Raw genomic sequence first — 18,602 nt, 5'->3', positions numbered from 1 at the left:
AATAGCATTTTTTATACAAAAATCACCGCTGCAAATAACTTTAATGCATTACAAAGGAAACATGATCTACAGTTTGCATGATATGTGGGAAAATGTTCAGCCCGCCCAAACTTTCGCATAAATAGGGTGTTTATTCGTAATATTATATAAGTAGTGATTACTATGAAGCGAATATTTTGTTAAGATTTTTTAATATTATTTAGCAGAAGTAAATCCCTTAAAAGTAACATGCCAATAAAATAATGCACGTTATTACATCGATGTTATTAATTACATATTACCTGCCGCCTTTCTTCCGACCAGATCAAACACAAGGAAATTCATTAACATTTGAAAGAAAAGAAATTGCTACATTATCCGAAATTCATTCATAACCTTGATCTGGAAAAAAGATGTGCATGATTGTGGTTTATATGCGGTATGTACAGCCGTATTATGGTAGAAACGAGTGTTGGTTATCACTACGCCGCAGAGTTCAAGTGGCGACATAACATGGTACATATAGAAATAGAATTTAAGAATATTACAAGAAAATAGATTATAAGTATCTTCCATGGCCGAGAGTGTAATGCACCAGTCATTTGTAACCACGCCCCCCCCCCTCCCCAGGTCCGGAGGTATACCGGGGATAGCCGGGGAAAAGGGCCGTGTTTTTACCTTCCAGGTGGCCCCGCAGTGCCGTGGGAATGCGGTGGTTTTGTCTTCACGCCAAATATAGCGGGAAATTGGCCTTATCTAGGGTCCCTTGGTTGCGGGGGTTTTACCAGCAGATCCTCCCCGCAGGGCGGAGATTTTGCCCGGGCTTGGCTGGACCGAACGTCAAAGTCCCCGCTATTCCCCGGACCTGGGGGGCCGTGGTTACAAATGACTTGTGCATAAGATAGGCACATGGCGAGGTAGATGAGTAGGCACATATGGCGTGGTAGATATGAGTAGACGCCGATAGTGAGGTAGAGATAAGTAGGCACATATGGCGAGGTAGATATGAGTAAACGCCGATAGTGAGGTAGAAATAAGTAGGCACATATGGCGAGGTAGATATGAGTAGACGCCGATAGCGAGGTAGAGATAAGTAGGCACATATGGCGAGGTAGATATGAGTAAACGCCGATAGCGAGGTAGAAATAAGTAGGCACATATGGCGAGGTAGATATGAGTAAACGCCGATAGCGAGGTAGAAATAAGTAGGCACATATGGCGAGGTAGATATGAGTAGACGCCGATAGTGAGGTAGAGATAAGTAGGCACATATGGCGAGGTAGATATGAGTAAACGCCGATAGTGAGGTAGAAATAAGTAGGCACATATGGCGAGGTAGATATGAGTAGACGCCGATAGCGAGGTAGAGATGAGAAGGCAGAGTTTGTGAGGTATAGATAAGTATACACATGTAGTGGGGTAGAGTGAGTAGACACAGATCGTGAGGTAGAGATGAATAAACACAAAGTGAGGTTGAGATATGTAGACACGGAACTTGAGGTCGAGATGACTGGGCAAATAAAGCGAGGTAGAGATAAGTAGACACTGATGAAGCAGAGATGTGTACGAGAAGAGTAAACACATACAGCGGAGTAGAGATAAGTAGACACTGATGAAGTAGAGATGTGTACGAGAAGAGTAAACACATACAGCGGGTAGAGATAAGTAGACACTGATGAAGTAGAGATGTGTACGAGAAAAGTAAACACATACAGCGGGGTAGAGATAAGTAGACACTGATGAAGTAGAGATGTGTACGAGAAGAGTAAACACATACAGCGGGGTAGAGATAAGTAGACACTGATGGAGTAGAGATGTGTTCGAGAAGAGTAAACACATACAGCGGGGTAGAGATAAGTAAACACTGATGAAGTAGAGATGTGTTCGAGAAGAGTAAACACATACAGCGGGGTAGAGATAAGTAAACACTGATGAAGTAGAGATGTGTACGAGAAGAGTCAACACATACAGCGGGGTAGAGATAAGTAAACATTGATGAAGTAGAGATGTGTACGAGAAGAGAAAACACATACAACGGGGTAGAGATAAGTAAACAAAGTGAGGTAGAGGTGAATATATACAGATGGTGAGAAATATATGAGGTGATACAGTTGGTGCCATTAAGCGAGGTACAGATCACATACAGTGAGGAAGAGATAAGTAGAAACAGATTGTGAGGTAGAGTGAGTCAGCATATATGGTGAGGAAGAAATAAGTAGATGGAGATCATGAGGTAGAGATAGGTCGACGCATATAGTGAGTCGACACACATAATGAGGTAGACAGATATAATAGGTAGATGAGTAGATGGAGAGCGTGAGGTAGAGCTGTATAGGCGCAGATCGTAAAGTAAAGATTAATAGACACATATCATGAGGTAGAGATGAATATACACGTAGTTAGGTAAAGAAGAATAAACACATCAAGCATGGTGGAGGTAAGTAGACAGATAAAGTGAGGAAGAGCAAGTAGACACTGAATGTGAGGTAGAGAGGAGTAGACACATATCATGATTCATAAATGAATATGCACAGGAAGTGAGGTAGCAATATGTAGACACATCATGAGGTATATATGAGTATACACATGATGAGGTAGAGATGAGTATACAATGGCAGCTGCTGAATAGACAGATTGTACAGAAGAAATGAGTAAGCAATCTGAGAGTTAGGGATAAATCGACAGACATACAGGATGCGAGAGAGTAGACAGAAATGCATGTTTTAGGTGGATATAAGTAGACAAATAAAAAAAACTGTGGGGTTAAAATATTTAGACAAGAGAGGCATGTGGTGTAAAGATAAGCTGGAGACGCAAATAAAATGTGAGAAATAGGTAAGAAAAAAAACAACAACATAATGTGGGGTAGAGAAAGCAAACAAGCTTTGAGGAAGAAAAAATTAGACACAGAAGCAAACAGAATGTTTGACAGAGATGCAAAAGGTGAGGTAGATAAAGAGACAGAGAAACACAGTATTGAGGCTTAGAGGATAGACAGAGATCTTAGTGAGGTAGAGAGGCAAACAGTAATTGAACAAGGTGAGGTAAAGTTTGGTAGATAAAGAGCAGACAGTCAGGTAAAGGAAGTAAACAGTAAGGCTGACAGTGAGGTTAAAAGATAATACAGACAGGTGAACAGATTGAGAAAAAGAGAAGCTGTCAGTGTACATGTAGTCTACTAGAGTAACCCATGGTCCCTCAAACTTGTCAGCCCTACATCAAATGAGTCCCTTCAATCATAAAGGCTAAAATTGTATGATTCCGCAGGATAAAAAATAAACAACACATTGTATTACAGCCTCCATAGTTTTAATCTTATCAGCCATTATAAACATCAACAATATTTTAAAAACATTTTTTTAGAAATCTTGTCTACAATAATCACCATTTGTATATCATATCAAATGAATTAATTATATACAATACAGAATAGTCTGTAAACCATTTAAACCAACAACATCAAACAGTAACAGTATTTGGTATATATATCTGAGAATGCGCTGAATAATCACAACAATATCGGTCCCATTGTTCATAAAATCACTAAATCTTTAACAGAGGAAAATATCATTATAATGACAAAAACTGTTTTTTAAGGGTGTTTCCCCCATGTTTGAAAATTTAGCAAATGTATGAACAACAAGCCCATTATCTAAAATAATCAGCACTAAAACACAATATACAGAAGATCATATGTACATTTTTTGCACGATTTTCAATTAACATAAAATACAGCAGAAATGACATCATGTGTAAGAATTGCATGAAAAATAAGATCATGTCATGTCAATGAGCCTGTGAAACAAGCAAAAAGATAGACACTCGCATTGTGCACTTACATACATTGTGGTGTATGAAATATTTCTAGCATGAAACATTCTTTACCAGACAGTTGGAGAGTAGGGGCCAATTTCTCAAAACTACTTAAGTCTGTTATAACATGAAAATGCTACGCTCACTATTTTTGATTCTTCTATAATTTGTGATATATTTACTTTTTTGGATTTTTTTTATTGTTTATTGATATCATCCGTCTGATAAGCACAAGATTTCATTCATCAAAATCAGGTTAAAGTTAGAAATTTCGCTAAACAAAATAAGCTACTTAAGTCTGTTAGGCTTAAGAAGATTCAAAAAATCAGGGACTGATTTCAGAGAGGAGCAAATCTCGGACAGGAGAAGATCTCAGACAGTCACAAGAGTATTGCATTGTTTTAAAAGAAGTAGAGAAAGTGCCTGTTGAAATTCAATCAGGTTTTTGTAAGGAGTAGTTTATTCAAAAGGTTATACTTTTGTAAGTTTTGCCGTACTTTCTAGCATTGTTGTGTATATGCAACAAACTAGGTAAGACAGACAACAAAGTTTGCCAATTTATGACATAGTTAGAAAGTAATTGCTGAACAGTATTAATTCAATGGCAATGGAAAGCTTCAATTTTCAAATATTAAACAGAACAATATAAATAATTAATTTATGATTTAATTTTCAGAAAACGTCGGAGAATTACTACTGTCCTAATAAAATTAGATGCCATTTTTACACCCGTTTCGGAACCATAGAAAACAAGGATATGTGATTTAATTTCCAATAACTTTTGTATATTTAGAATTAAAAAAGAGCTATTCAGAAAAATATTTGATATCTCAACGGATCAGGAAGGTATCTTGAAAAAAAATTCAAAGTGTCTGAGATCTATTCCCCTACTGGTATGGCACTAAGCTGTGGTGTAAAGATTGCAAATAATTACCGGATATAACCATACAACTGAATGATTTCACAGCAAATTTAGCACTAAGAAGCATGCATACAAAACATAACATGCATACCAAAGTAATAACCATCCACTAGTTATCATTTTTCTGCACACTCAAATCTGACTAGCATAGACATTGCATAACTTAGTAATAGTTTCCAATTTTGCTGCCAAAAGAAAATAGGTAGGTAGCTTAGAATTGTTGCAACTAATGTAATAAGATACTCTATAAAAACAGTACATTCACACATCTTGCAAGGATAACAAGCAAATGAAAATTACCAAAAAAGGATAAAAAAAAATGATAGTAAGAAAAAGTTTGACCTGTGGCAATAAAAAGATTAAGTCAGGAAAACGCAAACAAGCAAGTTTTTGTTTAACCCCTTACATTGCACTGTCTTATTTACAATCCTTACCAATTCAACATTAAACATATAATTTTAATTTAAGAAACTTATTGAACACAACTATATACCTCACAATTCCCCACAGACAAAATAGCACTAATCATTAGGATGAAATGGTGAATGGAATGTACGACACATGGGGTGAATCCAGGATTTTGGAACCAGGAGGGGTTGCAACTTTAATACAGAAGTTTTGACATGTGACCCCTCCCACAAAATCTAAATATATATGGTTTAAACATTCAGGGGGGGGGGGGGGGGGGGGGGTTGATGGCAGGGGGATTTAAGAATCCTCCCCCTGCAAATGTTTGATTTTATCTGTCACAAATAATGCAGTGTATTACAAAAATAGTCTTCCATATTACAATTGAAAAGCTGATTGTGCAATACCAATACATTCTGTTATGTTGTGTAATGAGCCCTAATAATTATATACATGAATTTCAAAATTCAATACCCAGTAATCCCAGTACCATTGCCAAGCTCTAATGGATTTCTAAACGGCCTCATTATGCATGTTACAAATACTTACACACAAAAAGTATGCATAGAAACAGGAAAAATGTATTCATTAAAGTTAAAGCCAACCTTACAAAAATACAAAAAAAAAGATAGAAACAATTGTAAGTGAGCATTAATAATCTTTGATTTTCAAATACATAAACTACTTTTTAAACTTATATCCAAAGGCTGTGAATTGATACCAAAACTGTAACCTCAATAAACACTATGATTCTTCGTCTTCTTTTGATAAATAACTATCAGCAGAGTTATCTGCTTGAGTTCTGGATGAAAATGAAGAAGAACCTACAAGTTTATTTTGAGAAATTCCGCGATTTTCACTCCCTGTGAATAAACCACCTTGAGATGCTCCCTCAGCTTCAGTCCCACTGGATGCATCACTTTGAGATGACCCCTCTCCTCCACTATTGGTTGTGAGGTCTGGGGACTTCTCTTTGCCCCACACGAAGCTGTAGTTTTCTTCCTGCTGCTCATGTCTTGTTAGTTCTTTGTCCACCTCTGATGTTCCTCCCTGCAAAGAGTAAAATAATAACAAGAGGCACATCAGTGCCTGTGCTCCACTGGCCAAAAGGTTCAAGCAAAGACCACCTTACTGATTATCAAAATATATTTATACAAGCAGCATTCAACACGCATCCACTTAGTCCTGCATAAGACCATCTTTTTTTCACTTCTGATGTGATGTCGGGTCTTTTGCCACTCGCGACACGTTGTCGCTGTTTAAGATATAAGTTTTTCCTTTAAACTATAAATATCGACCCAAAATAATGCTTAAAAGTTAAACAATTAATAAACATTTAATCTGAATAGATTATGAAGCAAATATCTAACCTGAACAAGAACTGACGAGATAGAATCAACTTGGTGTTTCACTTACACTTTTCGGCCATTTAAGTTACTAAAAATAGCTGTTTCATAAACTTTCAGAATGTCACTTAAACGAAAATTAATGTTCAGTCTATATATACTTTCCTATGTATAAATGTAAGGTTTTTAAATCGATCTTTTTGTGAGAACTTTATGCTTATATGTTTACTCATAAATTATTATTGTTTAAAAATTATTTAAAGATGCTATACGTGAAAAATTAAGACATTATTTTTTTTTCTATTAAAGGGAGGTAATTCAGTAGTAAAATGTAATCAAAGCTATTAAAGCATGGCATTTCTTTTCTAACCATGTTGATATTATTACAGTCTATTCAAGCAAGATGCCTTTTGTTTTTACATAGTACCCATAGGTTCTGAAAAACAAGGAGCACTATTCCCAACAGAAGGATGTCACTCCCTATCACTGCATGAGCATCATAATAAAGAAATGTTTACTCAAACTGCAAGCTGCTCAATTGAAATAGGTATTTACCTCAAGCATACAGTTTTATAATGTGGCAAAATAGTCGGACTACTAGATTGTCATTCGGACTAGTAAAATATGCCATTATGCTAGTCCAACTGGCTAGTAGGTTAAAATGTTTTTCGTGAAGACTGCGGACGAGAAGTCCTTAAAGGTTTTTCTATTTTTAACTCTTGCAGCCATGTTGTGCAGCGGACCGGAACCATTTGGGCAATTTTGTTTAAAGGGCATCCCGATGAACATTTATGTAAAGTTTCATCAAAATCTGATAATCGGTTTCTGAGAAGATGTAGTTTAACGTTTTTTTCTATTCTTAGCTCTGGTGCCCATGTTGTGCAGCAGACCAGAACTGTTTGGGCTATTTTGGTTCAGGACTACCCAAGTAACATTTCTGTCAAGTTTCATTGCAATACGATCATCGGTTTCTGAGGAGAAGTCGTTTAAAGGTTTTTCTATTTTTACCTCTGGGGGCCATCTTGTGCAGTGGACCGAAACCATTGAAGCAAATTTGATAAAGGACCATCCAAGGAACATTTCTATTAAGTTTCATCAAAATCTGATCATCGGTTTCTGAGAAGATGTTCTTTAAAGGTTTTTCTATTTTTTCGCCCTGGCAGCCATGTTGTGCAGCGGACCGGAACCATTTGAGCAATTTTGGTTAAGGACCACCCAAGGAACAATTCTGTCAAGTTTCATCAAAATCTGCCTATCCGTTTCAGAGGTGATGTCGTTTAAAGATTTTGCTATTTTTAGCTGTGGCGGCCATATTGTGCAATGGACCAGAACCATTTGAGCAATTTTAATAAAGGACCACCCAAGGAACATTACTGTCAAGTTTCATCAAAATCTGCCGAACCGTTTCAGAGGAGATGTCGTTTAAAGATTTTGCTATTTTTAGCTCTGGCGGCCATATTGTGCAATGGACTGGAACCATTTGAGCAATTTTGGTAAAGGACCACCAAAGGAACATTCCTGTGAAGTTTTGTCAAAATCCGCTTATCAGTTTCAGAGGAGATGTCGTTTAAAGTAAAAGTTTACGCACGCACGCACGCACGCACGCACGCACTCACGACGGACAATCTGTGACGACATAAGCTCCATGGCCTTCGGCCAGTGGAGCTAAAAATATATACCAATCAAAATGTTGAAACCATATCATACTATTAATTTATTTTAACATTTCAATTTTCGAGCAAAACTAGATTTCAATTTAACATTTAAAAGTGATTATACATATCAACTATGAGTGATCATTTTTTTCCAGCTTTATTGTGGTGTAATGGTCTGGATGTTTAATTTACAGAATAGGGGAGAAACAATTACTGTTAGGTTTTCTGAAATGAAATGAAGTATTGTTTTAACAATTCTTGAATGAAATAATGAGCTATTGGGGTAAATATAAGTAATGAATTGCGGGATTGATGCCATAATCAGGGATATGAACGCAATTGGGCTGGAGTCTTTTGAACTCCTCACACTTTAACAAGCCTAAATACCCAAATAATGGGTACCCAAATAATGACATCAATCGCGTAATTCATTCCTTCACTGTTCCTAATTTTAGCTTAATGATACACCAATTCCTATTTGTACTATTTTCAATAAAAAAAAGGAGTTCCAAATCAAAAGTATGTTACATCTCTTACAATCATGTCCACAATCATATTCTTGAAAGCCTCTGAATCCTTGTCTGACAGCACATGCAAGGTATCGTCATCGCCGTCGTAGGCTGTAGTAATTATCTTCACCTGGATCTTTTCTGAAAAAACAAAACAAAACAGAAAATGACTATAAGAGACCGCAGGATTCAAATCAATTACATAGATTACCTGACATCTTTTTTACTGGTCTTGAGAGCCAAATCCTAGGCAATTTTCTTTAGGTAAGATTTATTGCATAAAATGATAACAACTTATCCTCTAAACCCTCTGTATATATAACAATAATATCTTTTTAACCAGTAACTGTCAATAACTTTCACCAAAATCAATAACTTAATGTTATTGACAAAAGCAAATATGTAATCATAATGACCTGTTATCAAAAGGGCCAAAATCCTACAAGATTCATAATCTTCAACAAGGGACCCCCCTGCAGACTCTTGCCGTTTCAAGCTTGCGTTGCACATTTTTCTCAAGCTCCTCTACAGGTTGTTTGTTCATGTTCATCTTACACCAACACCCCATCAATGCATTTAAATATCACAATACTATATTGCCACTGACAAGTCCTGCCTTGATCACATTGCTCGTTCCTCAGTTAGTTTAGTGATGACTGATCTACTCAGTAACTTTGCTTTAACCTCACACCCCAAACCACCCCGAAAATGCATAATCTCACGATACCATTCCCCCAGAGTCAAGTCAAACCTTTTCAAGATTACACAATATTCTCGAGTTAATCTGTCTGTCATTTGAGCTACTGAAGACTCTCATCTTAACGTTCCCCCTCTGTCTGACTATCTTCAAATGCATTTTCTCACAATACCATACCCCCCAGTGCCAAGGCCCACCTTTTCCAAGTCACGTTGCATGCTTTAATCCAGCTCTTCTGTCTGTTAAGTGCTGATTGAGTTACCAAAAACCTTCGGCAAAACCCCCCACCTACAACTCAATGACAACCCCAATATGCATTATTTCACAATATCGTACCCCCACTGCCAAGTCCCGCCTTTTCCAGTTCACGCTGCACGCTTTTCTCCAGTTCCTCTGTCTGTTTGGAGCTAATAGAGTTACCCATGACCTTCGTCTTCTGCCCTGGTAGCATCTTGCTCACCTTTACGCGAACACGATGGTCAACATCGTCACTGTCTTTAGTGGCTGTGGGACCTGAAGTACATGTATGTTGTATACTTGAGCTTTTAGATTTATCAAATACATTGAAAGGAGAAATAGAAAATTCCCCAAATATTAAGGTTTCATGTATACTCAGATGCTTAATTTTCTTCAACGAAATATAAAATTTGATTAACTTAAATCGCTTCACATATCTCATTTGTCTCTCTTTTAATTTTCACTTAAGATAGTTTTCTTTTACATTGAAAAATGATTGCCTCTTTTTTTTACTCTCATATAAAAATGAATAAAACACTTATAAATCAGATCTTTTGATATTGTACATTGATCAAGAGTCAGTCATATCAGAACCATTCTATGATTGAAAACTTCTGTGAAACCTGTTACTCTAACAGCCTAGATCCCTACCTCTTGGTGGGGTGTCGACCTTTACCGGTGGGATGGATTTAACACCTTTTTCCTCACTGTCGTATTCAGCAAACTGTTCAAGCTCTTTGTCCACACTGGCAATATCTACAACACATTTGGATAATAGATTATCAATCCTGGAGTTTGGAAATTATTGCAATTGTGTTATAATGTAAACTATCAGACATCTAGAAAATCTATGGCAACCAATGAAATGTGTAGTTAGCATCACAATTAATTAAACCTCCAAGTTTCATTCACTTCAATCCAAAAATTCCTTCGAACAGTAAATTCATTTTCTAAAATACTGCAAAAGGAGAAAATTTTGAACAATGGACAACAGAGTTATTGTTCATAAAATGTGCAGGAGTTCATAGCAATTCAATTGCTATTAGGCAATCTTTCAACTTCGATTAACTTCTTCCAATCTACAGTGCAGATTTTTCATATCAAGGGTCTCTCAATTGGTCACAGAGTTATGGCTACTGTATTTCATACAAGGACGCAATTTCATACATTAATGCTTTAAGTTTCATTCAATTCCTTCAAAAACTCTTCAAGCTGTGATGAAAAGTAAATTCATTTCTTGAATTCAACTAAGTTTTTGAATAATTTTCAGAGGGTCATAAATCTGACAACATTTATTTTTAAGTGAAATATCTTGCCTTAAGAGATTATATTATCATTGTGAACAAATCTATGAATTTTGTCTTCTACAGATAGTTATCAAGATTTTTGTTAAGTTATATAATAAGTATTGGCAGATTCAGGCTGAGGGACAAACAGCGATTGCTTTATGGCATCCACAATGTTTTTGCCACGCCCCACTTACCACATCCAGTCAAATTTTCATCAGAATATACTGGTGGTTGAGACAAAATTTGAAAACTCCGCTTTATCTAAATATTTTCTCCAGTAAAGTTCCCCATGATCTTTGACCTACTGACCCCTAAATCATAAGGGTCATCTACTGACCAGCATCAATGAGTATACCAAGTTTGAAGACATTACACCAAATTGTATAGAAGTTATTTATCTGAAACAAAAATGTGATGTCAGCAACGCCGGGCAAAGTAATCCCTATGTGTGTGCAATGCTTCGCAGGTGACATAAATGTTTTTTAACACATTGCATTTCACCTTTCTCAGTCTTGTCTAACTTATCCAGCAGACTGTCGATGGTCTTTGTAAGATGTCTGATGGCCTCCCGGTTCTCCTGTGTCTCCTCGGCTGTATCATGGCCTTGTTCTTCCAACTCTTCTTTGGCCTACAGAACACAACATAGCTTTGTACTGTTTAGAGTGTTAAGTATCAAGAGTACAACAATGATCATCTGTTGTCGTTTTTTAGTAAAAAAGATGCCTAATTCAACAGTTATGAATTCCAGACACTTTTTCTGTAACAAGCATACTAAGTTTCATAAGAATAACTTACCATATAAATGCGTATTTAGTGAGGTTCAAGGTTAATTTTTTTTGCATGCCAATCATGACATAAATAACCAGACATCCCCCCCCCCCCAAAGAAAACAGACAAGCTAAAAATTACTTAGCCATTCGATCTTATTATTAACTTTTGGAGCTCATAAAAGCCTTGAGTTATTTACTAACACCTCCTGCTCCCCCTACCTCTTTTATAATAGCCTCATACTGTTGAGCCATGGAGGACTTGACTTTCTTCTTAAACTCTGTCAGTCTGTTACGCCGGGATTTGTACTTCTCCTTCAGGGTGCGAATCTCTATGAAAATCATGAATCAAAGACAATTTATAAATACATACAACCCCTGTGTCACAAATTATTTATTAAATATATACACAATACTTAACTCATAATACAGTTACCACTAACCAGCCTACCACGGTACACAAATATGATTGGTTTACTAGAGTAGTAAGTGTATTTGAGTTATTCTGTTTTAAGTTGTACTGAACTGCATTTTGTTTATTTAATGATAGTACACAAGAATTCAACTTTGGGACTCAATCACTTGACAAATTTAGCTGGACTAACTATCTTCAGGTAACTGTGATAATAACATACATTTCAACTCCTTTTTTCATATAATTAAGAATAAATCTCACAATTTTGAAATGGGAACCCAGTAATTCCATGAAAATTTTGCGGAAGATTTAAGTCCTCTAACCAAACTAAACTTTGTGCTTAGCTTCATAGTGTTACAAGGGACTTAAGATTGTTCGAGAAATTTAGACCTGAATGCCATAATAAATTATGATTTTGGAAGCCCAACCTTGGTCCAGTTCCTCTAGCTCTGGATCATCAATCCGGTCTTCAGCTTCATCCTTCCCTCCTCTCAGACTGAAATGATTCCGATAATTTTACATATGGTTTGACTTTTTTCTATCAGTTTAGTAGGATTGACAACCAAACAAGAGCCGTCATAACAACCCCAAATATGCCCAAGTTTTATAGCCAATTGACTTCTTAGTGTGACCTTGACCTTTGAGTTGAGAGCAACACACATACTCATGCTGTGGACATCTTGGTGGAGTTTGATTGAAATTAATCTTTTTTTTTTTAAAAATGAGTAAGTTGCAGCTGAGGCACGATGGTATTGTAATAATAGCACAAGATGGACTGTGCAACAACAATTTATGTGACATGCGTTTTAAACATAAATGGCTTTAATAAATTATAATTTAAAATTGTTGCTCAAAAGTTCCAAGGAATTACTAAATGGAACTTAAAATACTGATACACTTATTTGCAACAAGCATAATAAGATAATGCTTAAGTTTTTACCACTACCAAACTTCATCAACTTTTACTGGTATTAAAACCAAACCCGGGCACCCCTACCCACACATACCTTTCAAACCCTGGGTGTTTTTCCTTCTTAGGCAAGGGTGGGACCTTGACTCCATCAATATATTCAGCTGGCTCCTCCTCCTGTTCTTCTTCGGTTTCTTTTTTCTTGTCTGTTGACTCATCTGGAATAATTGAACAATATTTACATCTTACATGATGTGTTACATTGGGCCGATTGTTCAGAACTTTGTTTAAGTTAACAACGCTATTAACGACATTGTTTTTAACTTTTTAACATGAAATGATTGATGATGGGCTTGCTTACATATTTAAATATAAAAAAGTACAGCTGAAACAGTTGTATATCTTGTTTAAATTTCAGCAGATCACAAGTGTATCCATTAAACTTCCAGAGCAGCAATGATTTGAAAGTTAACAGTGATGACATTCACAATGTTGTTAACTTTAACAAAGTTCGGAACATTCGGCCCTTGGTGATCTAGATGATATCTTATGTACATATGTTTTACAAATCTCATACATTAATTTTTAACATTTTAAATGGTCCTTGATGCACATGTGATAATAAAAAAGGAGATAAATATTGAACATTCTACATTTTCACAAAAGGTGATTTGAAATTATGAATAAAACAAAGACTGGCTATATTTCATTCATTTAATTAGGGTGAGAAGGCCTGGTGGTTATATGGGACTCCCTCCCATCTAAGAGATCATGGGCGCAAACTTATCATGGCCTCTATAATAGAAAACATGTGCTGATTTTAACCCAGCAAACAGATTTCAGTCTGATTCAATAAGGCTTGCCTACCACCTTAAACATCATGGCCCCTAAAAATCCAACCTTTGATTTTAACCCAGCAAACAGACTTCCGTCTGATTCTAACTATTAGCTTACAACAAAATTGAGCTAGAAGAAATTGCCAAAACATAATAAATGTGAGTTAAACCGGTCTTTGGCAATATCTATTTTCACAAAACTACAGCACTTAAAAACAGAATGATTATTCCCAAGCCATACCATCATCAGTTCCACTAGTACCATCAGACTTTACTGTCACAGCTTTGTTCAGACGTTTAACCTCTTTCATAGCGTCCTTGAGGAAGTCCTTTAAGTCATCCTGAGAGGTGATCACCTTAAACATCGTTTTGGAATTGTCGAAAAGGGATTCCTCACCTGTAGTTGAAAGTTATGCATATTGAAATGTGTTCTTTAAACACTTGTTTTAAATGTTGTAAACTGAGTTTAAGCTGCACTCTCGCAGTTTTGACCAATTTAAAACAAATGTCTCAGGAACGGCTGATTTTGCCATGAATTCCTTCCTTTCAGTCATACTAGATCATTTACAATAAAACAGATCTCAATTGGTTGGTAAATTGCTGAAAATTTCATCTTACTTTAAAGTGTTAATAACCCTTTTAGCCATAAAACATCAATTAACATTAATATGATAAAGTATGATCTGGTCTTTTGTCAGCAGTCTTATATCACTGGAGGCCATCATATACTCAAAAATTGGCTCATTCCAAGACAGAAAATAAAAAAGTTGTCAAAAGAATCAATCTGTGAGAGTGCAGCTTTAAGAGCTCTTGGAAGGAATCTTGTAATGTTAAACTATAAATACGGTTCATAAAATATAACACCAACGAGTTACAAATCTGGCAAAGATTCTCTTTTAGAGTGACCTTGACCTTCAGCTTATGATCAATCATCCACATAATGTTACCTGCATTTGAGAAAGTTGTACCACTGGGCAGTGAAGAAATCTCCATCTTCCTTCAAGACTTGTAAAAAAAGAATGTGGAAGACAATTTGTTTTGATTGCCAACCTATGATATGATAAACACAAACATTACCTGCATTTCTTGCAGCCTTGAGAATGCTGTTCCACTGGTCAGTGAAGATTTCGTCATGTTCCTTCAAAGCTTTGTCCACCTCAGCCATTGGATCCATCTCCTCTTCAACGATACCATCCTCTCCTTCTGTGTCTACAGTATTAAACCAGATTATCTTAATAATGTTCTTCATTGATGATTGCAGTGCATATTCCATTTTATTGACAATGGAAATTGATATAGACTTTATGTCGGAACTGTTATGTCTGTGTTAAGATGTGCAAACTGAAACATGATTTCACTAACTCTTTCCTTCATATAGTTTGCTTTGTATGATGTCATTTCCTGTTACAAATATCAGCTTGTCTACAAAATTAGTATGACATAATTTCCTGCTACACGACCTCAGTATGTCTACAAAATTATCAATATTGGCCAGAGATAATTTCCCAATTTAGTTATGTTCTGTATGACAGTTTCCATGTTCCACACACATTGGTTTACACAAATATATCTTTTGACCAGAGTTATTTCTATGTCAATCTTATCGAAGTATCGTACCTGTATACAGCTGGTTTTCCTTGAAGTATTTGGCCTTTTCCTCCGCTATTCTGGCCCTCTCCTCTTCGGCTGCTTTTATTTTTGCCTCCTCTAGTTCTCGCTGCTGTGCTTCTTCTGCTTCTTTCACTGGAAAACAAATCAAGCCATTGCTTTCAGGGGCAAAGCTTGGCCATTATTGATGTTACACACAATTTACATCAAGTCAGGGGTCCTATCCCCCTGAGTAGGGTTTAAGCCATGTTTTAAATGAGAGGTACTGTGCAATATTCAGCAAAGGTTTATCTGTAATGGTGACAGTTTGGCGCGATGTTTGGGATCTCAGGAACAAGATATATATACTGTAAAACCAACTGTAAAAATGTGTAGTAGCAACGTTTACCAACTTTCAAGGTGCTCAAGGTATTCCTGGTACCTCAAATTGTTCAACAGTTAGTATAAAGTCAACTGCTAAAACATGTCTAACAAACCTTCAAGGTGGTTTACATGTGATGATGATGATGGTTTGTAACAGAGTTGGTGGTTTAGGAAAAAATCAACTGCTAAAACATGTCTAACAAACCTTCAAGGTGGTCAAGGTATTCCTGGTACTGCACAATGTTCAACAGAGGATTACATGTGATGGTGACGGTTTGTGTTGGAGTCGGCGGTTTAGGATAAAGTCAACTGCTAAAACATGTCTAACAAACCTTCAAGGTGGTCAAGGTATTCCTGGTACTGCACAATGTTCAACAGAGGATTACATGTGATGGTGACGGTTTGTGTTGGGGTCGGTGGTTTAGGATAAAGTCAACTGCTAAAACATGTCTAACAAACCTTCAAGGTGGTCAAGGTATTCCTGGTACTGCACAATGTTCAACAGAGGATTACATGTGATGGTGACGGTTTGTGTTGGGGTCGGTGGTTTAGGATAAAGTCAACTGCTAAAACATGTCTAACAAACCTTCAAGGTGGTCAAGGTATTCCTGGTACTGCACAATGTTCAACAGAGGATTACATGTGATGGTGACGGTTTGTGTTGGGGTCGGTGGTTTAGGATAAAGTCAACTGCTAAAACATGTCTAACAAACCTTCAAGGTGGTCAAGGTATTCCTGGTACTGCACAATGTTCAACAGAGGATTACATGTGATGGTGATGGTTTGTGTTGGGGTCAGTGGTTTAGGATAAAGTCAACTGCTAAAACATGTCTAACAAACCTTCAAGGTGGTCAAGGTATTCCTGGTACTGCACAATGTTCAATAGAGGATTACATGTGATGGTGACGGTTTGTGTTGGAGTCGGCGGTTTCAGAAACGGGTGGTGACAAATCTTCATTGTGTGGATCGTCAGGATGTATGAACATGTCTCCGGCTCGTCTAGACGCCAGATGTAGTCCGCCGATCCTTCCTCACATACAAACTGGGGGGGAAAATGATTTGACATTTTTCATTAACAAACACATAGGTGTATTTATGTTGTTTATTCAATTGAAAGACTTGTTAAAGCTTTATTTAAAATTAACATGACACTGGTACAAGATACAAGAATCTTTATCTAAAGTCAGGTATATGCTAACAAGAAACATAAGCTCAATGAGCTATTTTCCGACATGAATAACAAACATACATAAAACATATCAAAGCGAAGAGCTGGTGGCATGGAAATAAAATGTCATTTAGCCCTTAAAATGACCTTTTTAAGAATTGTATAATGTTAATAAATATTTATTATAGCACATGGTTATATATTCCAATGCATTACGTTAACACATCTTACAAACTCAGACAAGTTACCAAGCTCAGCAAGGTGCCATGTTACGTTTTCATGAAGTTAAGGTGCCTAAACCATATAAATTCTATGTCACCTGCTCATCACCAAAATATTATGATTATATTGATTTATTTCATATTGTAAACAAAAGAAGAATTTTTACAAACAGTCTTAAAAGATAAAACTTGCAATTATGAATACAAGTGTCTGAATAAAAGAATTCACATATAATTAGATGGAACTGTTCCCAAGTTTCATGACAATCATCAATTTGAGTTAAAGAGTCAAATTTTTACTTCAGCAAAACAATCGCTTTAAGAGAATACTATCAATACAAGGTGCGTACCCTGACTTCTGTTTTCCGCAGTTTTCCGTTCAAGTCACATTTGGTACCATTAACATACTGCTGGGTATGGTAGCGCCGTAATGACTTAGACTTCCATTCTGCAGACATCTGGAATGAGAAAACAATACACTTGGTTACCATATTTTAATAAAAAATACTTTTTCCAAGTTAAAGCTTTGACCTTTTCACAAAAAGAACGCAAACGAAATGTACCAGTATCCAGTAAGCATAACTATAATTAATCTGTTCTTAAGAATTCAACCTTCTTTTTTTACCTAGTTCTATATTTTCAAAATTCAAGTAACCCATTTACCTTTCATTTTTATGCAATTTTAGCCTTCTTATTGGCAGCAATCAATAGACAATGAAATTAGTTACTTCAGCATAATATATTATAAGTGTTCATTTTGTACCAGATCAGTTTTTGAAACAACCCCCCTTTAAGGTTTTAGATAATAACCTTCATTTCCAGGCAATCGAATCGCATATCAGCCTTCGGCCCTCTATAAGTGCATAATAGTTTGTATTTGCACTTTTACAGCTAATAGACATGAAATCACAATTCACAATACTTTTCCGTGTCAGCTGGAAAATCATAATTATTGTTTGTCTTTGCTTGCTCCACTTTTCTTTAAATCATTGAAATTGTATAAAATATGTCCTAACTATTACTCAAATGCCATTTTTTTGCAAGCTATTATTTTGTCTACAAACTTCAGTAATAAAGGAAGTGAATGAAGGGCTGAAACAATTTTCCCGAGAGGTTGGGGGCCCGTTTTACGCCGTAAAGGGTGCTTGCAGAAGCAAAATTGGCTTCAAAGCAGCTCTTTTGAGCTCGTTTGCACAAACTAGAGTGTTAATTAATACTAACAAAAAATAAAATAACAACCAAAAGCAATCAGTGAACTTCTTTTTAATCAATTAAAAAAAAAGAAAATACATTTATTATTTATTTTTGATCTGATTCGGGGAAATCAGGGCATCCACTGACAAATCACATCCCGGAGTATTCACACAACAATACATTTGTGCATGGAAAACTTTGTTCTGAAACTACCGTAAATGCATTAAAACTATTATTAAAACAATAATATGGAGCAGATTGTAAT

General features: G+C 36.2%; 1 protein-coding gene across 1 annotated transcript in view; it reads right to left on the bottom strand.

The window, feature by feature from the left end:
* Positions 1-3,253: 3,253 nt before the first annotated feature.
* LOC128234654 (protein OS-9-like) overlaps positions 3,254-18,602 on the bottom strand; it is a 28,590-nt gene continuing 13,241 nt past the window's right edge. The window contains exons 5-17 of the mRNA XM_052949023.1: positions 17,494-17,601; positions 16,595-16,796; positions 15,401-15,526; positions 14,861-14,992; positions 14,025-14,180; positions 13,045-13,165; positions 12,466-12,533; positions 11,845-11,954; positions 11,357-11,483; positions 10,218-10,322; positions 9,666-9,842; positions 8,661-8,773; positions 3,254-6,172 (exon numbers count right to left, since the gene is read on the bottom strand). Of these exons, the coding sequence (XP_052804983.1) occupies positions 5,867-6,172; positions 8,661-8,773; positions 9,666-9,842; positions 10,218-10,322; positions 11,357-11,483; positions 11,845-11,954; positions 12,466-12,533; positions 13,045-13,165; positions 14,025-14,180; positions 14,861-14,992; positions 15,401-15,526; positions 16,595-16,796; positions 17,494-17,601 (1,851 nt within the window). The 3' untranslated portion in view covers positions 3,254-5,866. The remainder of the gene's footprint in view (positions 6,173-8,660; positions 8,774-9,665; positions 9,843-10,217; positions 10,323-11,356; positions 11,484-11,844; positions 11,955-12,465; positions 12,534-13,044; positions 13,166-14,024; positions 14,181-14,860; positions 14,993-15,400; positions 15,527-16,594; positions 16,797-17,493; positions 17,602-18,602) is intronic.

This window comes from Mya arenaria, chromosome 5 (assembly GCF_026914265.1).
Source record: "Mya arenaria isolate MELC-2E11 chromosome 5, ASM2691426v1".
In the NCBI taxonomy this organism is placed as follows: Eukaryota; Metazoa; Mollusca; class Bivalvia; order Myida; family Myidae; genus Mya; species Mya arenaria.
The sequence above is the reverse complement of the archived record's forward strand: the minus strand, read 5'-3'. Positions and strand labels throughout refer to the sequence as shown.